The sequence below is a fragment of the Pinus tabuliformis genome, chromosome 9 (genome assembly GCF_031772625.1).
Source record: "Pinus tabuliformis cultivar Carrire ecotype Pingquan chromosome 9, CPIR1, whole genome shotgun sequence".
Taxonomy (NCBI): Eukaryota; Viridiplantae; Streptophyta; class Pinopsida; order Pinales; family Pinaceae; genus Pinus; species Pinus tabuliformis.
The window spans coordinates 850009386-850034393 of record NC_142307.1 but is presented as its reverse complement, the minus strand read 5'-3'; the positions used below and the strand labels follow the sequence as shown (position 1 = coordinate 850034393).

General features: G+C 38.6%; 1 protein-coding gene across 1 annotated transcript in view; it reads right to left on the bottom strand.

The window, feature by feature from the left end:
• Window positions 1-25008, bottom strand: part of LOC149151455 (gamma-tubulin complex component 4-like) — a 447891-nt gene that overhangs the window by 293547 nt on the left and 129336 nt on the right. The window contains exon 5 of the mRNA XM_089443163.1: window positions 15939-16062. Within this exon, the coding sequence (XP_089299289.1) occupies window positions 15939-16062 (124 nt within the window). The remainder of the gene's footprint in view (window positions 1-15938; window positions 16063-25008) is intronic.

Here is a 25008-nt window from a genome sequence, read left to right as displayed (position 1 = left end):
TTCCAGTAGAGGACGGATAGGATGGGAGCGGAAGAGATTAGGAAAGAAAGGGTGATTCTAGAATAGCTTGGGAGTCTAGCCGGGGTCGAGCTTAACTATTAAAATTATAAACTTATCAATAAGTATTCAAAATATAAATTTTAAAGTGCCCTCACAATTATAAATGAAAACTCAATCACAGAACACAATCCTTACATGATCACACTAGTCATTAAAGCAATTACTGATATATTATATAAAACCTAACTTTGGGACGAAGTTTTCTGAAGGAAGAGTATGTAATGACCCATTTCGGTTTATAGGCAAAAGGGTATTAACATGTATACAATGTATGCATATGATAGCTACATATGCATACATCGCATGCCTTGCACTAGTATACTTATTAAATAATTATGAGAGATGTTCAAGTACCTAAATTATTTAAGAAGGGGAGTATTACCTAAAATTCGACACTCTCAAAATATACATATTAAATATTTTGTAATTATAAGGTTATTAAATAAAATTAACACTTTCAATTCTGTTAATGTAGATATGTACAAATATTCATTTTATTTAAGTATTATAATTTAAAAATCTTAAAAGTTAAAATTATCAATTTAATGTAACAAACATTTGATATATCTATATGGATAAATATTCATATTATTTAAATATTATAATTTAAAAATTTAAAGTATTATAATTTAAAAAGTTAAACTTAAACTTAATCTAACATAAACAATCAACAACCTTATATTAACACATACATATCTCACCTTGAGGCAACACGTAAAGCACTTGACTAGTATAGGTAATCGGATGAAGGCGGTGGAAGAGGGCAGCAACCGCCTAAGAAGAGGTATTTATCCGAGTGCACAGAGACCAAGTGGGGAGGGGGAAAATTGGGAGAGTTGTTTCCGGAGGGATCGAGAAGGAAATTACAGCAGAGAGTCACAGATAGAGTGAGGATCACTGAGCCTTGATTGTTCTTGATGCTTTTGGGCACAGGGGCCAAAGTGCTGCAATTCTGAAGTATTCTGGAGCTGGGTACCGAGGTTGTGCCCAGTTTGGCAGGGAGGTTTTGGTCTTTTGGTAACGGGAGAAAATTTGGAGTTACAACAGCTGAGGATCGACTTCAAACACAAAACGCAGGTATGTATGAGTGAATTATATTGATAAATTCCTATTTAAATTACAGTTGTTAAAATCTGGTAGGATTTAGGGAATTTATTCCGGTTAGGTCATTACAGTTTGATCCATGTTTTCAGTATTTTTATAACTAATTCATCATTCTACATGTTTTTGTTGACATATATGAATCAAAATATATAAAAATATATATTATATAAAAATCACTCATAAAATCACTCCCGGCCTGAAAGCTTCTGAAAATTTTTGCTCCCCCCTCCCGCTTCCAAGCAACCGTGGCCTTTATCCTCCAATTCAAATGCTTGTTCAATCATGGAAGCAGGATGCCCAAAGGTGCCCTACCCAAAAACTAGAAATGATATGCCACGACAACCACCAAAAGTAGTTGGTTGTGCTTGGCCAAAATTAACAAAACAAAATGCACCCTATGTCTAGACAGGATTTGGTGATCGACAAACATTGCATAGTGAAGGAGTTGATTGTACAAGGCTTGCTGGCTTGCTCAACGACATAATTGTTGAAGTGTTTCCTGTATTAATCCCAAGTGGGGCAATAATCTGAGATATCCCCTGTTGGTGTTGTTGCCAAAACTGTTCGCTCTCCATTGAGCCTTACCTGAATACCCTAGGTCTGTGACATCAACCCAATTGCTTACAAGTTGGCAGGGTGAACCAACTCTGATATCATATTAATATCCTAGGGTAATTTTTTGTCCTAGGGCTTCTTATTCAAAATAGTATTGCCAATAGAAGAGAAACAAGAATTTATTAATTTATATGATAGCAAATATCCCTTCATATAGTATACAAATCAACCAAAGTAGACATGCACAAATGATCTAGCTAACAGTAGTATAAGATGCCTTAAATCCATAGTAGTTGAGCTAACTATCTAATAAACCCAAGCTATACACATCCAATAATATTGTTGCCAATGTAAATAAAATAAATTCAATTTAACTAAGTGTTGTAACAGTTAATTTACCCTACTTTCCTACAGGACTTGGACTATCTTTTTCAATTCCTGGGTCGAAGAGGGCAGTCAACTCGCTATCTGGAACAGAATTTCAGCCTTGTGGCCTTGGTCTTACAGACTGCAGTCTCGAAATGCGTGACCTTTGTTCTCGCAAAGCCTGATTTCACCTTCTTCTCTTTGTTATCCAAATGGTTTTCTACTTCGTTGCCCATAAATGTTCCTCAAAACGTCCCACAACAATTACCACCTTTGACTGAAGATGCCACCGAATTCTGCTTAACAAATACCAGATTCCATGATCTTGCCAAACAAATAATAACAGAAGATGAATGGGGAATAAAGACTAACTAGGGTGGAATATTTCACCACCGAACTTAGCAAAAAAAAAAGGGGTCTTAAAACCCTTAGATCATCAGCACAAGAAACAGATATATTTTGATTCAAATCGATGATGCTAATTTGATTCCAACTCTCCTCTATTTATAGATTCCTTCACAGGCTCCCAAATGTGAGGGGTTGTGAATGCAACCCCCAAATTCGGGTTCTTTTTCCCTAACCAACCCAACATTTACACAATGTTTCCCCAACATTGGAAAATTTGGGTTTACTGTTGATTTTAAAGTGCAATTAAGACAATCACAATTTTCTGCCAAATAATTACTACCAATGATACAATTTATCTTCTTATCACATTTCAAAACATTAAGTAATTACACTTCAAAAAAATTCAACCATTAATACAGTAGGGCAATACAGATCACAGTGAAATAAAGACGCACAAGAGACACAAAATTTATCCTAGGAAAACCCCAAACCAAGGGAAAAACCAAGCAACCTTCTCTTACGAGAAATTGTCCAATTCAATCAATTTGTACATTTGAATTTCCAACCAAATGTACCACATTTCCAAGTCAAAGTAACCATACCATTTTTCCAAGTCAAATTTGGTCAAATGAGAGAGAAAGTCAAACATCTAATCAAGTCAAATATGGTCAATAGGACGAATTTCCGCCTCTATTGCTCTTGGTCAACTATAGTCATAGAGGCTGAATTTCATCCCTGCAACTTTGGTCAATCTACCTTAGTTGACCTATGCTCAATGTTGGACAAAACAGTTCGGTCAACGCAAGACTTTCTACCCGAAGATTCCATCAAACATTCAGTCAAAGGTTCCTTCAGATTCGATCCAAACAGCCAACAAAGTTTCAGTCAAAGCAACCCATAAAACTGCTAGTCAATGCCAGTCAAATAGATTCAAATCTTGGTCAAACTTCTCTCTCTCCTCCTCCGCATGAGTGAGCAAAAGACTCCTTGAACAAATCCAAATTGTTGATGTGATTTCCAAATGAGGAGGGTCAAATGTCAATATATACATGTCCAATCAAGTGGGTTTTTACCAAGGGTCAAACTCCTTCATGAGGTGGGGCCAACTTGAACAACAAGAATAATAATTATGTTTCCTTTGACTTATCTGCATCAAATACCAATCGCAACAACATATTTTCAATATTTACCCCCTTTATCAAGACTATATCCTGTGAAATTTCCTTAATTGCAGTTACTGGAAATTATTCTTCTATCTAATGCAGATTATTTGTCTTCAAAAATTAATTACGACAAATAACGAATAAAATCACTACTGCAATTTTCACCAATAATAACAGGAACTGAGAAAATAATGCACACACATAAAATTTAGACACCGATATTTTTGGACAATAGTCCCTGGGAAAACCCGTGTGGGGAAAACTAGTTCTACAGATAAGGGGCTATATTATTAATAAATCTTCAAAATTTGAAAATTACAACAATTGTTTTCCTCTCACTAGCAAAGCTCCGGAAAATAATATCTCCACTCCTATTGGCAAAATCAAACAGGGAAAACAAAAGTCTCCCTCTGCAAATCCACACGGCCTCTCCCAAGCTATCTGAACCTCCTCTAGAAATCTGCACTAGCAAACTGAAGAGTACGAACTAGTCACCCAGAAACTCGCATTGCCTTCGAGAAAATTAATCTCGTGTATAATATTGTCGCAAGCAACATGATAAACCCACTTGCTTTGCCTCTAGAAATATATCTAGCAACTGACAACTGACAACTGAATCGAGCCTCTGGCTACGCGCACTACCTAATTCGGCCTTCTCTCTGCAGAATAGTTCAGCCTCCTTTCTCTTCTCGAAATACTATTATCTCAGTGAAGAATTTCCCCGCAAATTCTCTCCACAATTTCTCTGTTGATACCCCGTTGTTGTTGTCCTCCACGCTATCACTACGCTCTTGTTGTCACTGCAATTTTGTGTTTCAAATGTGATCTCCAAGAGCCCCATCGATTTCCCCTTATAATCTCACGTTGAGCAACCAACAACAACGATCTAATCTCAATCGTAGGTTAAGATCATCTTGACCCCATCAAATGACTTTTCTAGAAGTCACTGGAGGAAAATTGATTTTTCTCAATTAATTTGATTTAATTAACCACTTTTCCTAATTCAGACTTAGGAAAATAATTCAAAATTGGCTAATTACTTTGATTAAGACATTTTCCTTAGAAACTTTTCCTGGGTCTTGGATATAATTATCCTCTTGTATTCCTTAGCCTCAGAGACACACCAATAGAGACTAGAACACTTGTCGAAGCTACAAAAAACTAACACTCCCTCTTAGCGAGGAAGGTGTTCTCCACTACTCCCAAATTATCCCTAAAGAAAACAAACTTTGCCTTACCCAAGGCCTTCATCAGAATATCTGCAACCTATAGATCTGTTGAAACACACTATAGTCGAACTAATCCACATTGTACACAATCTCTGATGAAGTGGTATCTGATGTCGATGTGTTTCGACCTATCATGGAACACTGGATTCTCAGAGAGCTTGATGCAACTCTGATTATCACAGTAGATATTGGTCGAATCCATCCTTTGACCAAATAGTGCCACTAGCAACTTCCGAAGCCTAATAGCTTCACATGTGGCCATGTTTGCTACTATTTATTCTCCTTTTGCAGAACTCAGTGCCACGAACTTCTACTTCCTGCTACACCAAGAGACAACCCCTGATCCAATACTGAAGTAGCACCTTGAGGTGCTTTTCTGATCCACTACACTACCTACCCAATTTGCATTTGTGTATCCCATCAATATGACACCATAACCTTGAGTATATCTCAGACCATACTTGACTGTACCCTGTAGATATCATGGTACATGTCTCACTATTATTTAATGTACTCCCTTTGGCTCCACCATGTACTCACTGAGAGTGTTGACTGCGAAACAAATGTCCTGCGTTGTGTTCACCAGATACATGAGAGAGCCTATAAGTTGCCTATACAATATTATGTCCATTGCTACGTCCTTTGATGCATCTATCTTCCTCCAATTGGTAATCATAGGTGTAGACATGGGTCTATAGTCCTGCATCCTAAATCGCTTCAAGATTTCCATAGTGTATCTCGCTTGCCCAAAGAAATAAGGCATCAGTCCCAAATCCTTCATCTTCAACTTTGCTGCTAAGTCCCTCTTCCAGTCCTCTATGAGCCCTAATGACCCCATCAAAAATAAATCATCCACATATATTACTAGAATGAGTGGCTTACCTCCTACCATCAAATAGTAGAGGTTGGAAATTGGAATTTACCTCGCTCTTCAAGAAGCCCATCTACTGCAAGTAACTATCGATCTGACCATGCCATGCTCGGGGAGCATGCTTGAGTCCATATAGCACCCTCTTCAATCTGAAAATATCAATATCACTCCCGTGTGTCTCAAATCCTTCTGGTTGTTCAATATACACCTCTTCTTCTATTACCCCGTTTAGAAAAAGAATCTTCACATCCATCTGGTAAATTTTCCATCCCATCTACACTGCTAGAGATATCACAGCCCTAATAGATGCGTAATTGGCCACTGGAGCGAATGTATCCTCATAGTCTATGCCCTCTTTCTAAGCAAAACCCTTGGCCATAAGCCTAGCCTTATACTTATCCATACTGCCATTTGCAGCATATTTAATCTTATAGATCCAACAAGACCCAACTATTGCCCTATCCACCAGTCTAGGCACAACTTCCCATACATCATTCAACATGATGGAGTTGTACTCCACCATTGCATCCTACCACACCTGATGTTGTGCGGCCTCCCGATAGCTGGAAGGCTCACTGTCAATGACCTTTGTCACCAATGCCTTATACGCGCTCTCTAGTGCTCGCCCTCAAAGCTCCTACAAATTCATGTGCATCTCTCAATGTCTGAAGCACCTCCCTATTTCTTCTTCCACTAGTGGTGGGTAGAGCTTCATGCTCTTGATCTTGCCCCTATTGCTCCATCTGTTGTGAACTCCCTTTGCACCAAAATTGGTCACTGTACTTGTACTAGCGCCCTGAGACTCAGACCCCTGCTCAACTCTTGAAGCTTTGGTTGGCCCACTCTGATCATCTATTGGCAACTCGCGAGATCTCTTGAAGGCTTTCTCCTCTTGGAATTTCACATCCTGTCTCACGATGATCTTCCTACTGCTAGGAATGTAGATCCTATATGCCTTGGATGTTTCGTTGTATCCAATGAAATATCCCTTCTCCGCATTTTGATCCAACTTGGTGCTATAAGCTATACTGCCAAAGATTTTGAAGTGTCCAACCTCTGGCTTCTTTCCTGTAAAATCCTCCTCGGGTGTCATCTTCCCCAGCACCTTGTGAGGAACTCTATTTTGAATATACACTGTTATACTAGATGCCTCTACCCAAAGAAATCTAGGCATGTCCTAGTCATATAGCATTGCCCTTGTTGCTCCATCTATCGACTTGTTCTTCCTTTCTGCAACCCCATTTTGTTGTGGGCTATATGGGGTTGTCCATTCTCTCTTGATGCCCTCCTTCGCACAAAACCCCATGAAGACTTTATCTTTGTTCTCACCTACATTATTTGTATGAAGAAGCTTTTATCTTTCCTCTTGTATTGTTCTCCACAAGAGCCTTAAACTCTTGGAAGCAACTGAATATTTTGTCCTTTGCCCTCAAAAAATAGATCTAGGTTTTCCTGGAGAAGTCATCAATGAAGGTTACAAAGTACTCATAACCCCTGAGAGATTTTGTAGATAATGGGCCACATATCAGAATGTATCAACTCAAGCACACCCTTAGCTCTACTATCACTCCTTGGGAATGTTTCTTTCACAAATTTCTCAAGCACACACCCTCTGCACACATCATCATGTTCCGTGTTGATTTCTGGAACTCTTGTTATGGTCTCCCTAAGCAAACTAAGTTCTCCATGGTGTATGTGTCCCATCCTCCTATGCCATAATTCTCCCACATCCTTGCTACTGTTATTGCTAATCAGTGCCTTTGGAGTGTCGAACTACAACTTGTATAGCTTATTGCTCCTCACTCCAATTTGTTTCACCGTCTTCCAATTCTAGTGTTTAATGTACACCTTTTTCCCTCGAAAGTAGACATCGTATCCTTTGTCTTGAAGTACAAAAACTAAAATCAAGTTCATTCCTAAACCTGGCACATGCAGCACATCTGTAACACTAGTACTCTTGCCTGACTCCCTCTAAATGTTGACAATCCCTCTCCCAACTGGAGTACACTTGGACTTGTTCCCCATTTGAATCTGGAAGCCCATCTCCTCTTCCTGATAACTAGAAAAGAATTCTCTAACTCCCATCATATGGCATGACACTCCACTATCAATATACCAAACACCTGTAGATGTAGAGCTAGAGAGGCAAGCTATGAGAGTGAACTCATCCTCTAGCCTCGAAGACAAATCCTCAATGTCCGTTGAAGTTGTTATTTGTTGCTTCCCCTTCTTTTCTCCCTTCTTTTGGTTTGGACATTTGCTAACATAGTGACCTTGTTGACCGCAACCAAAGCACTTGATTTTACTCAAGTCCTTTTTCTTCTTCTCTCCCTTGGACCCTTTATTCGATCCCTTTTTGGTTTTGCCCTTTCCTGCTAGGGCCACATTCTCATCATCTTCATGCTTTTGAGTTTTACCACTATTGCTGCCACTGATGAGGCTCAATCTAAGCTCCTCCTGAGTGAAATCGCTCCATAGGTGGTCCCAACTCGGTAGTGTGCCCCATCCATTAATAACTTGAACAAACACGTCCCATTGCTTGGAGAATCCATTTAATGTGATTCCCACAAGCTCATCATCATTTAGTTTATCACCGACAGTTCCTAAGTCGTCTTTTACTGCTCCGACTCTGGTGAGATAACTTACAATGCTTTCCCCTTTGTTCATCTTTGTGTTTCTCAGCTTCTCTCTGAGAATCAACTTCCTGTTTGTGGTAGCATTCTGGAATAGCTTCAAAATTGTGTCTCACATCTTCTTTGTTGTATCAAGCTTAACAACATGTGGAACAAGCTACCTTCATAACTACAGGGTCACAACGATGGCTCGCAAAACTCAGGGGATGAGTATCGTTAATGACACCTTCATACCCTCGCCCCCTCTTTTTTACAGTCAACCCAAATTTTATCCTTTGGTAAGAGCTCAAGAGGAGGACTTCTCACTTAGATTAGGCATTTTAGATTAAAAATAACCAAGACTAATTGCATCCAAATCTAGTATAAGTGCATCTCATGCTAATACATCTTATGGTTTTACTTGCAATTGTCCATTCTACTTGTCATTGTTGAATATTTTATGTTGGCAAGCATTGTTGCATTTTCCTTTTGCAAGTAGAACACTAATTGCTTTTCCTTTTGCAAGATATCTCTATATGCTTTGATTTAGGCTTTGATTATATTTTGAAAGCATTTTATATCTTGTATCAATTATCATGCTAACATCTCTGTTTCCATTTCAAGATTGCTTTGCTTTCATTGTTGGAAGCATTCTACTTTTGTTTTGAGCAAATGTATCTTTCATTTCTGTTGAGCAATTTATCTTAAGGCACTGGTTTTTATGGTTTTATCATGTTAATGATTTTTATTGCTCATATCATATTTTGTTCATAATTCTTAAAAGTAATCCACTTTCACTTTAACACCTCTCCTAGAACCTCACATTTCTTTAACTTAGTTTTCCATTTAGGGACCACCCCCCATAGCTAACCTAAGAGATAGCTTAAATGGAGAGAGAAGGGATTTAGTGTGATAGCCCCTTCTCTTAGTTCCCTGCCACCAACCACACCTTGTGGGGTTGAAGGCTTTTTCTCACTGACTTGTAGATAGGTGTAGGCAGCAGGAGTAACATTTTTGGCGCCATTGTTGGGGAGAAGCTTTCTTGTACCTGGGAAATCAACTAACCTTTTGTTTTTAGCATATTTGAACTTTAGATTTATATTCTTGCTCAAGTGGCGACTCCACTCAATCCAAATTTTGCAAGAGTCTCCACTAGGAGAAATTCAAATGGTCTAGTTAGCCTCTGTCCTGATCCTAAAAGGGTTTTTAGGGAGAGGTTGAATAGACTTTCTCATAGTAAAGCTCTTGCTAGTCTTGGGCAAGAGGCTATTTCTGAAATTCATTTGTTTTTTCAAGAACAAGTAGAGCTTAGCATCATGAATGATTTTTTTTCTCCTTGTGACTTCACTAACATAAATGGTTATCCTTATAATATCTCTGACAAGGCTATTGAAAAGTTGTCTGCCTTTCAAGCTAACAATGCCATCAGTGCTACATCACATGTAAAAAACTTTAATGTTTGTATCTTTAAATGGTGTAACATTGCTAACTATGAGGATGTAAAGATAATGATTTTTGTTTTATCTTTAGAAGAAGAGGGTTGCTATTTGGTGGGCTTTTGAGGAGGATTGACTCCTTGTTTTGTGCAACATTTCATTCACCTTTGGAGGCCAAGCCTTGGGGCACCAAGAGACACTTAACTTCTTCAATCTTGAGAGCTTTCTCATTATACTTACTTCATTTTCTGAATTTGAGTTTCAAGAAGGAGATCTAGAGCTTGAGAAGCCCATTAATTGTAAAGACTCCTCTTGAAGATTTACTTGAGACCTCTTCAAGGTTTCTCATCTTGTAACATCTAATAAAAGCTTAGTTTTTCTTGTGGGAGCTTGGGTTTTCACCCAAAGCGTCCTTTTCTCATCTTGTAACATCTAATAAAAGCTTAGTTTTTCTTGTGGGAGCTTGGGTTTTCACCCAAAGCGTCCTTTTCTCCTTTTTGGCAAAAGGAGAAACATATGGGCAATTTGATTTTGAGCTTGCTTTATAAGTTTTTCATCTTGCATGCCTTAAAATTAACACAACATCACCTTCACAAGCTAATTTTCTGAATTTGCTTTTTGTTACTTATTTTCATGCTTTTCCATTTCAAATTTAGCTTTCAAGTACAATTCTAAATCTTACTTTTGGAAGCAATTTATTTTATGCAAGGCATCTAATTTCAAGTAGCACAATAAGTTCATTGTTTACATGCTTTTTTATTCAAGTTATTTGTTCATTTTGCAAGCACATAAATTTCAAGATTCATTGTTTTAGTTGGTTATTTGTTTATCATTTGTCAAAGCAATTATTTTGAGTAACTTACAATCTTATATGTTCATGAAGCTTATGTATCTTGCATTATCTTGAGCAACTATCCAAGTTATCTTTTTGAGCACCTTTCCATTTTCTTGAAGCAAAGCATTTAGTAATCTTATTTAATTCATGTGCAAGCTAATTTCCTTTTCCAATTGAGTTTACATTTTGCAATTTACTTTGAGCATTATTTCCATTATATTGAATGCATTGCAAATCTCTATTTGGAAAACTTATTTGCATACCATATTAGGCATTTTGGTATAGTTGCATCCTCACTAAAATTAACCTTGAAGCATAAGCTTAGTTGATAGAAAGCATATGGAAAAAGGCTTTTTTGGAAAGTTCTCCCATCTGATACGAAGTAAGATAAAAGCATTGTGACCCTGCAGTTATGAAAGTGGCTTGTCCCCTTTTAAGAACGAAGGTACACGTTGACTCGTAAGACTTAGGGGACAAGTATCGTTAATGACACCTTCGTGCCCTCGCCCCCTCTTTCTTACAGTAACCCCAATTTTTACCTTTTGTTAAGAGCTCAAGAGGATGGCTTTTCACTTAGATTAGGCATTTTAAATTAAAAATAACCAAGACTAATTGCATCCAAATCTAGTATAAGTACATCTTGTTGACCGCTACGTGTCAACTACCCATAGCAGTACACCCCCTTTTTCGCAAAAGGGATAGCGCTTGATTGACGTGTCCGTGCCATTTGATTGTCATCATCTGCCCGATTATGTTATGTTGTAAACCCAGTCTGCATATGTAAATTGTAAATAATCTTAGCAGATCTGAGTCATGTATGTAAATTTCCTAGGCAAACCTAATTTTCTAGTGATAATCTACGTTTCGGAAGGTTTTTTGTCTCACCGATCCATGATTGGCAGAGTTTTCCTTCAGCCTAACCCCAAAGCCGGAATGGATTTTGTCATTAGAATCTTAGGGGAATCCTAGTGTACTTGGTCGAGTCTATGTAAAAGTAATTTGGAAATAACTCTAACTATTTGGTTAAGTTATTACAAATTGCTTGATCTGCTAGATTATAGTTGTGTCGCAGAACTGGGTGGTCTATGAGGGTCTATGTCAAATGGGTTTTCCCCCTTGAGATGTAAAATTGTAAAAATCATGATGTAAAGTGTCTTGAGGGTTAGAAAATGTTTTAATCCCCTCATAAGTCCTAAGTCCTAGGTCCTAGGTGATTTTTCCAAAGGGCTAAGTTCGAGGATCCAAAAATAAAAAATAAAAGATACAAATAATAAAATTAAAAAATTAAAAAATAACTAAAAATAATAAAAAATAATAAAATTAAAAAATAACTAAAAATAATAATAGAATAATAATAAAATTAAAAAGTTAAAAAAATAAATAAATAAATAAAATAAAAAAATTTTGAAAAAATAAAATAAAATAATAATAAGTCAAAGTTTTGAGTAAATAAATGCAGAATTTCATTTTTTTTAATATATTAAAATGCATTTAAAAATTCGATGGATGAGATTAAAAGGGATTTTGATCCTCATCGACGGTCGAGATCATTTTGACATGGATCACTCGAACTAGCCGTTGGGAATTTTCCCTTTAAATAGGGTGTCAGGGGTCATTTGAGAGTAGATCGGATCTAAGAGTCTGGTGCTAACGAAAACTCTCTTGTAGTCATTTTTTGTGCAATAAAGAAAGACTTTGGGGTTAAAAATTTTGCTGGTGTTACTCTTCTGGAAGTGCTGTAAGATGATTTATTTTTTTGCATAATTTTATTTTCAGCCATTGATGATATCTTAATGAAAATTGATCTAGGCACAGGTATCTTTTCTGATCTCTGGGGTGTGAATGATAGTTTAGATTTTGAAATATAATCGCAGGTATCTCCATTTGATCTGGATTTCACTATTGTTTTCTCCCTCTATGTTAATGATTGATTTTAAGCTGTGCAGGAAATCTTAGTTTTGAGTTTACCTGGCATTAGAGAAAGTTCTCGGCTGAACTAGCCAACTCCTGGATTGCGTTTTATGAAAGAGCCGAGCCAGTTTTTGATCCCAGGCTTATCATTTGAAAATTTTTATGAATGCATGAAGGGTTTTCTGAAGTACTTCACATTTAAGTTTAAAATTCTGAAAATATTTATGTGGCATAACGATAAATCTGGCTATTTAGAGCCTTTAATTTGTAATTACTGTAATTATTTAGCTGGTCCTTAGGGGTTTTAGAGTTTCATTTATTTTTTGCATTTTATTTCTGGGTGTTCGGTTTTTTGCAGGTTGCAGGTTGGAAGAAAATATTTTATCTGAAGCCAGATCTAGGCCCTGGAGGGTAAGATCTGGCCTCAAGATCAGCTCTGGCAGAGATATTCACTTCAGATCTGGAAATTTCTTGTGGGGTCTTTCATCAGCGAAATCTGAAGCAGATTGATTTAAATTTTTTTTTTAACTCTTCTGAAGAAATTCGAGGGTTTTTTCAGACTATCAGTTTGCTACCTGGGATTTCATTTTGACAGAAATTTTTCTTATGCTGTGGCACCCTGGAGTTTCATTTGCGTTGTAGGAAAAAATTTCAAAAAAAAAAAAAAATTATTGTGAAGTGGGTTTCTCTGCACCTACGTGTTGCCATCTCTCACACCTCTGCCTTCAGCCACCCTCACGCATTCATTACTGTTCCTCTGCGGCATCATCACTCTCTCCTTCACGCTGCCATATTACCAGCGCGCTGCTATTCCTCAAACCCTCGCACAGTTCTGTGTGCCATCCTCAGCTCCATCGTGGCTCTATCCACCTCACGTAGCAGTCGGCCTTGCAAAATAAATCCTCCTCCGCTGTCACTCTTTTCCTTGAATTGACTTGTGTGTATACGCATCAAAAGACACCTCGATTTTCTTGGATTGTTGCTCCCTTGCGCTATCAGCTCCTCGTCCATCGCTCCAATCCGCAGCTCTGCCATTGCCATACGAATTCCCTACGCAGCCCCCTTCGATTTGCCTTCTCCACGCACTCCATTACTATTCTCCTTCGCTGCCAGTCGAAGTCTCCACTCTGCCCTCGATCCAACCCGCAACCTCTACCTCTGTCAACCTGCAATCCGTCCTCCCTAACCTGCCTGACCCTCACGCATACCTCTCTCACTTCCACGGTATTCATTTCTCACGCTGCCATTATTGCGTTTCCCTGCTCGAGCTTCATAGCCTGCGTAAATCTCCACCTTCGTTCTCTCCATCGTCACCTGCACATACACGACAAACAGCTAACAATACTTCGATTTTTTTTTACATTTCACTTGTGTTTTATAAATAGCGTAGGTTTGTAGTTTAGTTTTATTTTTTCTTATTGTGATATATGCGTACGTTGTTTTAGGCTAGGTTTGACTTTAATTTAATTTTAGAATTAGTTTAGTTTAGCTTCATATTTATAAAATCAAAAAATAATAATAATAATAATAATTTCGATTTCCCTTTTTGTTGTTTAGTTTTAAATTTTATAAAGTTAGATTTAGAATTAGAATTAAGCCTTGTTTTTAGTTTATCTTTTAGTTTAGTTTAATCTTTATTTTTTAATTTAGTTAGTTTTGTTTAAAAAAATAAAAATATATATATAAAAATAAAAAATCATAAAAAATTTTAATTTTTAGATTTTAATGGGTTGATACTTTGTTTTTAGGATTTAATTTTAATAATTTTGAGCTCCATTTAGTTTAGTTTAGTTTAATTTTGTTTTATTTATATCAAAAAAATAAAAAATAAAAAATTTGCAAAAAGCTTGAAAATTCATTTTTCGGCGTCTCTTGCAGTATTTATGTTCCATTTCTCTATAGCTAAATGCACTTAAATGTTTATTTAAAGTTAGCTATGTGAAAGTGGTAATTGGTCAGCATTTAAATTTTATGATCATTTAAAGCATTTAATTTTTTCTTGAAGTTTAATTGCTGGATCATCGTTAAAGCATTGTGCATTTATCGAACATCTTGCATCGCTTGGGATATTTCAATGATAAATGATTGTTTTACATGGTTTATACTTCTGCAACATTTAATAAATAATCATTAACTCCATAAGGCACTGGTACATTAATTTCTAAATCAATCAAGTGCTAAATTGCCTTGTTGTGTCTCCCAACCCAACTGGTCCACAGTTGGTCTTCATTTATCCCATAGGGTCTACCCCCCTTAGCCTCAGGAGACGGCTTAAACGAAGAGATTGGGGATTAGGGTGACAGCCCCCGGTCTAAGCGTTGCCGTGACAATCTATGCGATAACACATCTCATGCTAATACATCTTATGGTTTTACTTGCAATTGTCCATTCTACTTGTCATTGTTGAATATTTTATGTTGGCAAGCATTCTTGCATTTTCCTTTTGCAAGTAGAACATTAATCACTTTTCATTTTGCAAGATATCTCTATATGCTTTGATTTAGCCTTTGATTATATTTTGAAAGCATTTTAGATCTTATATCAATTATCGTGCTAACATCTCTGTTTCCATTTCAGGATTGCTTTTCTTTCATTGTTGGAAGCACTGTTGATAATATCGGTGATATTCGAAAATATCGGCGATATTCGAAAATATCGCAATATTTTCGGCAAAACGATATATCGCCGAAAAAATATCACGATATTTTCTGTTTTGAAAATATTGCAATATTTTCCAAATATTGGCAAATATCGGCAAAATATCGGTTATGTTTAAAAATTTGAAAAAAATATTTTTTATGCTTGCCAATATTTGCTGATATTTTCGCCGATGTCGTTGATAAGATGTTTTTTGGACCCTCGCCGATATTTTGCTGATACCGATATTATCAACACTGGTTGGAAGCATTTTACTTTTGTTTTGAACAAATGTATCTTTCATTTCTGTTGAGCAATTTATCTTAAGGCACTAGTTTTTATAGCTTTATCATGTTAATGATTTTTATTGCTCATATCATAAATTGCCCATAATTCTTAAAAGCAATCCACTTTCACTTTAACATCTCTCCTAGAAACTCACATTTCTTAACTTAGTTTTCCATTTAAGGACCACACCCCATAGCTAACTTAGGAGATAGTTTAAACAGAGAGAAGGGATTTAGTGTGACAACCCCTTCTCTTAGTTCCCTGCCACCAACCACACCTTGTGGGGTTGAAGGCTTTTTCTCACGGACTCGTAGGTAGGTGTAGGCAGCAGGAGTAACAGGCACCATTGAAAGCCAGCAAATTAAAGACAGATCAAGTAAGTTTTTGAGTATTACAATAAAGATTATGAAATTTTGAAACAAATACTAGCACAAAATAAGCCCTTTACGCCTACAGTTACATTTTAAACTAACATTAAAATACATACAAATAGAAGGGGAAAAGAACTAAAAATGGCCCATACCAGGAAAACATGAAATCCTGTATGCCAATCAGACAACTTTGTGTCTTCCAGAGCATTCCATGTTGATTGCTCTATGGCAAGATCAGACTGTTGTGAACCATGTGGCATATCCCCACCATGCTGTCTAAACATTGAAAAACAATACAATATTAGCTAGAATTATCAATTCAAATAAAACCTAGATTTGGGACAGAACATTTCAAAAGCATCATGCTATCTACGAGTTCAAAATTCAAATAATATAAAAAATTTATTGTATTTCACCAGATTACAGCAGAAAAGGAGACACACCCATCATCAGCATACTTCTTGAGATTACTAAGCACGAGTGATTTATCATAAATCTTTTGGAAATAAAAAATAACCATGTTTTCTTGATGCTTAGTCAGTGCTTCAACTTATTGATATGAATGAAAATTCAGTTTCAATATATATCTGAAACAGCAACAAGAAGCAATATGAAACACCATATGAAGCATTATAAAGAAGTGGAAATAGCAATTGTGTTAACGATCACAGTTGACATTCCTGCATATAGGATTCAGCTTAAAGACATAAGAAATTGTCACTGTTACAATTCTCAGTATCAGGACTCCTATCAAAACACGATTAGCCTTCTGCATCCTGAATGTAGTAAATGATAGCCTTAATTCACAGAAAATCAGAGAAATTTTGACAACAAAAACAATCCAGCCTAACACACAAGTGTGATGCAGGCTCACCTAAAGCAGACCTACAAGGTTCAAACCCACATTAAAATCAACAAAAGCAACTTTATTTTGCATTACTGGGTTGACCTTCCTGCTTGTAAAATTCAGCCTAAAGACATAAGAAATTGTCACTGTTACACTTCTCAGTATCAGGACTCCTATCAAAACACAATTAGCCTTCTGCATCCTGAATGTAGTAAATGATAGCCAAAATTCACAGAAAATCAGAGATATTTTGACAACAAAAACAATCCAGCCTAACACACAAGTGTGATGCAGGCTCACCTAAAGCAGACCTACAAGGTTCAAACCCACATTAAAATCAACAAAAGCAACTTTATTTTGCATTACTGGGTTGACCTTAAAAATGGCTGTTACCACTGACACTGTTTGAGAGGTAACCATGTGATTCTCATCACATGCTAGAGATTTCAACATGAGCACCACCCTCCCAGTGGCATGATGTTCCAGTTCACACTTCATTGACAGCACTTCAGATTGTTCTTTAGAGCTTATATATCACTGATCTTGCTGCATGATGCTCTTTCTTGCATAGTGGATATGCCCATGTTTGATGATTTCATGATGATGCTAATGTGGTTTCACTTGGTTTGGCACAGTGGTGTTATTGTACAAATGATGAGAGTCCATCAGAGCTCTACTGATGATTATGATGATGAGGCTTCGCATATTGGATACTACCATATCCTTCATTCTCGCTAATGCATGGTGACAGCGTCTCATGTATTTGTCATGACCATGGTGAACATTGGTGAAATTTGATAATGGATCATAACACTCTAAATTGTTATCATTTGCCTAGTTGTACAATTGTGAATTCAAGTTTTCGTTTAGAGAAGTGTTGTCACTCTTGGGTTGAGTTGTACTACTGGAGACCTAGGTAGGTGTAGCGTGCCCATATCCCAAACCATCTTAACACTTTTCATCTTCCCCATTATTTCCATGTACATTAATCACATTCCTGCTCCTTGTTGACTTATCATATGCCATAGCAAGGCCTATACAAAATAGTCCCATGTAGAAAAGCCTTATCTTAATGGCTGTAACCTCGATGTTGATGCAGCCAAATTAAAAGGCCAAATAATAAAGCTTGAGCCATGCCACCTTCCAAAAAGGCCCAACACTCCAAGATTCATGCTTAACAATGCATCTCTAAAGAAAGGGACCAATCAAATAAAGAAAAAAGCAGGAAATGGACAGTAACTCGATGCCAAGTGCTCCCTCTCTTTAAAGTCACCCATGTGGATGAACATCTTTAAAAAACCTTACATTGCTACGAAGGACAACTTATGGAGTTATCCCTGTTGAAAAATGTGTAACTAGGTTCGGTCTTCATAAATATGAAATGTACTTTCGATTCTTATATATCTTAAAATGAAAGAAAAATTATTATTATTATTTTTGAGCATGGGTTTCATGCTCAAGGTCTTTTATTTTATAGGTCAAGCACCCATTGAGTGCTTTTAGGGTTTGTCCTAGGTCAAGAAGTCAAAAGAATCATTGTCATAAGTTGAAAACCTCATTGGGCACATTGTAAATTGTAAAGAAAATTATTTTTTTCTTTAGAAGTGTCAAAATACCCTTCAAGACCAAGTCGGCCTAAATTAAGGAGCTACGTCCACCTTGAGAGGCCTATATAAAGGAGGAAAATCAACCTCCTTGGAGGAGATTCATCACTCACTCATTCAAGCGATGGAGGAAGAAGAAGAAAGCAGCAAAGAAGAGGACGAAGGAGACTTGTCTTTGGGCTATTTCTCTCTCACACATGCGAAGAAGGGTTGGGGTTTTTATTAATTTTAATTAACAATGGTATGTTCTATGCTTAGCACAATTTACTTCAATGTTCCTTAACAGCCCAATAACAATTTCCAATTTCTAATAGCAATCACAATAATCACATTGACAATAAAAGCAGATAGAACATGAAACAAAGTGCAGAAGACAAGCCAAGACAAGAGGACACTAGGTTTGGCGGAGGCCAGGGAAAAACCCCAATGTGGGGAAAACCCTTTGATCGAATCTTCTTATTATTATATCAAAAGTTCAACAGAGAGAGAGAGTACAAAAGTCAAATTGACTTGCCCAATTCAAAGTCAAAACAATCCTGTCAATTTCTGCAGTCAACTGCAGTCAAACTTCATCCCTAACCAGAAAGTCAACGCTGGTCAAATCAGCAATAAATCATCCTCAAAACAGCTCGGTCTTCTCTAGTCAAACTCGGTCTGATCAAGAGGTCAAAGTCAGCCCAAAACGGCTCGGTCAAACTTAGTGAAAGGAGAGAAAATTGTTGTAATTTTCTACAGTCAAACTGCAGTCAACCCTAAAGTTAGTGTTGGTCAAATTGGACAGATTCCCTCAATTTATGTGCCCATAAATGCAGCCTAAAGAGACAGAAAAGATCCTCCAAAAATTGCAGTCAAAGCTGGTCAACAAACCCTTGGTCAATGTTGGTCAAACTCGGTCAAACTGCAGAATTTCCTCTGATTTTCAGCCCTGTAATTCAGTCCGAAACTTCATCCTCCTTGATCCACACGTGTGAGAGAGAAGAGTGCCCAATGTTGTACGAACCAATGAGAGAAGGAGAGAGAATGTGTGAGTGATGAAGATGCCAAATGAGGAGGAGGGACACTTGTGTTTATACAAGTCGATGAGGGTGAAGAGTCATGTCTATTAGGCTTCATGAGCCTACATGATGATGTGGCCAACCTGAACAAATTGTACATGAGTGGGCATAAATTCAAAATCACACTTTTGCTTGTCCAAATGAGATGATCTTTATATCAATCTTGGTCCTCTCGAAAAGAGGAATCTCATCATCTCCATCAAAAGAGTTGTCCCAAGGTGGAATTTGGCCCTAGTTGCCAATTTTAACAGTTTCTACAGTTGGTCTAAGGTTTTTCTTCTGCAGGTTCAATCTTGAACAAGGAAGGGAAAGAAAGTCGGCGAAAGTCACAATAAGCCATCCTCAAGCTCAAGAGAAAAGTCAAGCGAAGGTCTGAGGAACCCTTGGGAGGCCAAAAGGAGCTCACACATGTGGCAACAGCTACTACAGGAGGGCCGAAAATTTCAGACATGCAATAGAGGCCGAATTTCTGCAGTTGAAGGTCGAAGTTGTGCTACTAGAAGAGATTTGACTAGGTTTGACTTGGACAAAGGAAGTACATCCGAAACAGTTGGACTTAGTCTTGGAGGGTATTGATCTTGGTCTAGAGTTCTTAAAATTCGTCAATTGAAGAATCTATAAGAAGAGAAGGGATTTGCGGGTTTTTCCTCTCAAGTGGAGAGGTTTTGTCTCTGGCTTGCAGCCTATATTATGTGTTCTTGTTCCTTTTGTTTTAATAGTTGTTTGATGATACACAAACATAATAATAAGTAAAGAATCTAAATAAGAAAAGTAAAAAGTCATCAAAAGCAATTATCAATAAAAGATAAATCACTCTACTCATTGCCCTAATAGATTTCTCAACATGGTATCAGAGCTAAGGTTGGCTAAGGGCATTATGAAGATCTCTACTACATTGAAGAAATTTCTAAAGAAGTGTTCAAAGGTAGCAAGTCATCTCAAGAAGGGTATCAAAGAAGTATGGAATCTCCTATTTACTCCAAAGAAGGAAGTGACCAAGACAAAGGACGAAGGACTCTTCTCAACACTCACTGGCACATTTCAAGATGAGAACATTTGGGTAATCGACAATGGAGCATCAAGACACATGACCGGTCATCACAAGCAACTAAAAACATTGTCAAAAGGAAAGTCTTCTTACTCTGTAGAGCTTGGTGATAATAAGAGCTATCCTATGAGAGGAATTGGATCAACCTCGATAGAGTTGGAGAATGGAGGCAATATTCATCTCAACAACATCCTATTTGTTCCAGGTTTGCATAAGAACTTACTCTCCATTTCAAGTCTAGAAGATAAAGGTGATAGAGTGGCTTTCATTGATGGAAAAGTTGTAGTATGGGGTAAAAACTCAAGCATAGAAAATGCTAGAGTGATTGGGATTCGTGAAGGAAGACTTTACAGGTTGCTATCTCCTCTTGCTCAAGCTTTAGTTCACATTGAAATCAGCCCATGTGAACTTTGGCATAGAAGATTCAGTCATCTCCATTTCAAAATCCTTCCAACTCTAAATTCAATAGTAGATGGAATCCCCGAACTAAAAGAAGATCACAAAGGAGTATGCAAGGGATGTGCATTGGGTAAGAACACCAAGAGACCATTTGGAAGTAGTGCTTCACGGTCAAAAGAAATATTGGATCTTATTCATTCCGATATTTGTGATCTTATGACTCCTAAATCACTTGGAGGTCATCTATATTATGTCACATTTATAGATGACCATTCAAGGAAAAATCAGGTTTACTTAATGAAATCCAAGGATGAAGTATTTACCAAATTTCAAGAATTTAAAGTTGAAGTAGAGAACCTTACAGAAAGAAGAATCAAGATATTAAGATCCGATAATGGAGGAGAATACACATCTAAGGAAATCATAGCTTTCTGTAAGGAGTCTGCGATTAAGAGGGAGCTGATAGTCCCATATAATCCCGAACAAAATGGAGTTGCAGAACGAAAGAATCGATCCATTGAAGAAAGTATAAAAGCGAAGTTACATGATCAAGATTTACCGAAATTTATGTGCGGTGAAGCTACAAAGACAGTTATATACATACAAAATTGAAGTCCCTGTTAGAGTCGGTCTGGTCAACCCTCCGTCAGAGATCAAAGCTCTTTGTGCATTTCAATTTTAGGTGTCCCGCTCCATCCACGAAGCTGCATTTCGCTAGGGACATGCCATGATCTGACGGAGAAAGTCATGCTACTCATTTCCCCTCATGTCTGGCCTCTGCTGGTTCGTGAATTGGTCCGTAATCAATGAAATTCATGATAGTCAAGGACTGGTCATATTGTAGGACAAAGTCATTTTTTATTGTTAGGGTCTAGAAATTCATCAGTTTGGTCCTTGAAAAAACATGTCCAGAACAAGCCATGCAGGCCAGAAGGAGATCTTATACACCTACAGTTCAGAAAGCTTCATCATCACCGCAAGAGACATCGACTCTTCTTCAAAACTCTGTTTTGAAGAAAAGTCAAACAAGGTCAACTATGACAAAAATTTTCAAAAATCGACAGTTGACATTTTCAGATGCAGTCATGGATTTCAAAGCCAGAGGCCCAGTCACACAGTCCCCGCAAAGAAACGCCGAAAATTTTATCATGAGAGCCAAAATTTCAAAGAAAAAGGAAAAACAGAATGTTTTAAAGGTCAATGAAAAGTGCAAAACTCAAACATTAGAAAGTGGGTCTTCAAAGAGGAAAAAATTAAACCCAACTCTCTCAAAGCCTATATATATTTGTTTTGGCCCAAGACTAAGTCATTGTGTTATGAAAAAGCTTGAGAGAGGCATTGTTGAAGAAAAGAGGGCTAAGGAGGAGGAATTCGAGCAAGGAGGGCAGATTGCTAGGTGGCGCGGCGCACACACCAGGGCGCGCGACGCACACGGAGGGCGCGACGCATTGGCAGCCATCCCGCAGTGCAAAATCCACAAGGGCGCGGCGCACTGGGCCTGGCGCGCGACACACACAGACAGGAGCCTAAAAAACATTGCAATTCGATTCGGATCTCAGTGAAGTCAGCGAATCAAGAGGTAGGCCATGATTGACACCCCTTCTCCATCACTTGTGTCATTAATTTGGGGTTTTTAAGAAGTCTAATGGTGCCCAAAAGCATAATGGCCATCCATGAAATAATCATCAAGCAAAAATGATAAATGGGGTTGCCAATTTGTAAAAATGCCACCAAGGTTTTGCTCCCCTCTCCTTGTCCCCTCACTCCTCATCGTTTTCACCTCCGTATCCCCCATATCTCCCAAGCAAACCCCCTAAAATCCCCCTAAAACTCCCTCCCCTGTTTTTCAAACAAAAACTGTGTCATTTGACCGCGCGCGGCGCACACACAACGTGGCGCGGCGCACTGGGAGCCTGGCCACAGTGTTAACTTTACACTGGCGTGGCGCATTGGGAGCCTGGCCACAGTGTTAACTTTACACTGGCGCGGCGCACTGGGCAAAGCGCGCGGCGCACAGGCCTGTGAGCCTAAGAATGCACCGAATCGCCCAAAAATTTTGGAATTGGCTCTTAAAATTGCAAAAGTGCCCATAAATCTTTTCACCACTGATCCTAAGCTTAAAGAAAAATATGATGTTGGTGACCATGAGACCAAAAACAAATTTTTTTAAGCAAACACAAAAATGACACAAAAGGGTAAAAAAGCTAGGGTTTTTGCTACAGTAACACAATTGCTAAATAAGCTCCTACCTTACCTTGATCAGCTGATTTCCCTGGAGCATTTTCCCCTGATAGTTACCCTAGCTACATTGCAATCATATCCCTTTGTCCCCTTTACTCATATAGCTCAAAAGTTCCTTAACCCTACCCCATCAAAAACACACCCCAAACACTCCCAAATCCCTGATAAATTTCCCCTTTAAACCCCTATTCCCCTTTTCATCATTCCCCTCCTAACACTCCCCTATTTTATTGTCCCCTTGGTAACAGATTTTCAGAGCATTCATCAGTGTCATTGAATCCAAAGGGCAGCACTAAACTCAGGGTACAAGCAGCAGTGATGGCATCAGAAAATTCATCAGATTATGAGGGGGATACACACAGTGACACATCTTCAGGAGAGAGGGCCCATAGGAGACATCACCGGAGTGGCAGACATCTCAGAGACGAGCCCAACACCCTCACAGAGCTACAGGCATGCCCACTTGCCATGTCTTGTTTCCAGCACTTGGCATGTTATGAATTTTGCCAAAGGGTGGCAAATGTCAGAGTACATCATGAGTTGGCCCGCCTTTTCGCACTTCATCTACAGGGAGGCCAATCTGTCCTGGCTGGGGTCACTTTCACCTTGACACCGGAGGCTATATCAGTGGCAACAGGGATACCTAACGTTGGGGAGCAGTGGCATAAGAAAAAGAAGGTGGAGAGGCATCACTATGAGCCCTACATCAAGAACAGCTGCTTGAGCCAGCTCACTAGAGTCTTTCCTTTCAGATTTTTGAGGGAGGAGTATGCCCCACTCATGAGATTGATCATGAAATATTTCAGTTGCGAGGGGAGGTTTTCTCGCCTTTATGCTTATCACATCCGCTTGCTCATGCACTTCACCAGGGTAAAGATGATGAGCCTCCCATTTTTCATCTGCAACAACATTGAGAAGATGAAGAACTTCATGCAGCGCAAGACCCCACGATAGCAGCTAAACAGTGTCTATCATTTTGCTCTCATCCGGATTTTGGTGGACCATCAGTTGGGATTGCAGGGTATTGCTTGGGAGGACTTCATCTCCCGTGATTTTTTCAGCGCTCCACCGGTGATATCAGAGGCAGAACATGAGATGGGAGGTCCTTCACATCAGTTAGAGCCTGAGATGGGAAGTCCTGCACATCAGTTTGAGAGCCATGAGACTGCCACCATGCCAGTATACATCACATATCAGAGAGGCTATCCGAAAGGCACCAGACCTTTGTTTGCAGCAGCAAAGCGAGCGTTATCTCCACCCGGGGTGGAAGGGGCCTCGCTTCCTACATCGACGACACAGGTACAGGACAAGGGCAAGAAGCCCAAGCACGAGGAGGGGCCTTCAAGTGTGCCATCAGGTGAGCAAGAGACTAAGTTTGTTCTCCTCCAGGATTATGAGACGGATGCAGAACCTACAAATGCTGAGCTGGGAGAGATCATTCAGGAGCAGCAATCCATGATTGAGAAACTATCCCTGGACTTGGATAGGGCCAAGTGGAACGTGCAGTATCTAGAGTAGAGGAACAAGCAACTTGAGGATCGGCTAGCCGAGATAGAGTTGCAAATGATCAGGGAAAACTGGCGACACATCCTAGCAGCGCAAGGCAGACCTATGGAGCAAAGAGACGAAGACCGTGAGTATGTGCTAGAGAAAGTGAACGTTCACTTGGAGCAGCGGTTGGACAAAGCAAACAGGGAGAAAGACATGCTGAGGCGCATGACTCATCACTACCAGGCACGCAACATGAGTTCCAAAGCAAGAATCAGGAGCCTAAAGGCAAAATTGAGCAAAGCGAGAAAAGAGGCAAAGGAGGCAAAGGAGCAAGATCGGCTTCGAATCTTGGCTGAGGCTTCCTTGGCACAGCAAAGCACTTCATAGGGAACCTCCAGCCCAAATTTCAAGGAATTTGGGCAAATTTTGGTCACAGGCAAATTTTTTGGGCACAAAACAGGAAATTCCTCCCTGTGCGCCGCGCCACTGGCGCGACGCTAAAAATCTAGAACTCAGATCGAGGAACGGCTTGCATAT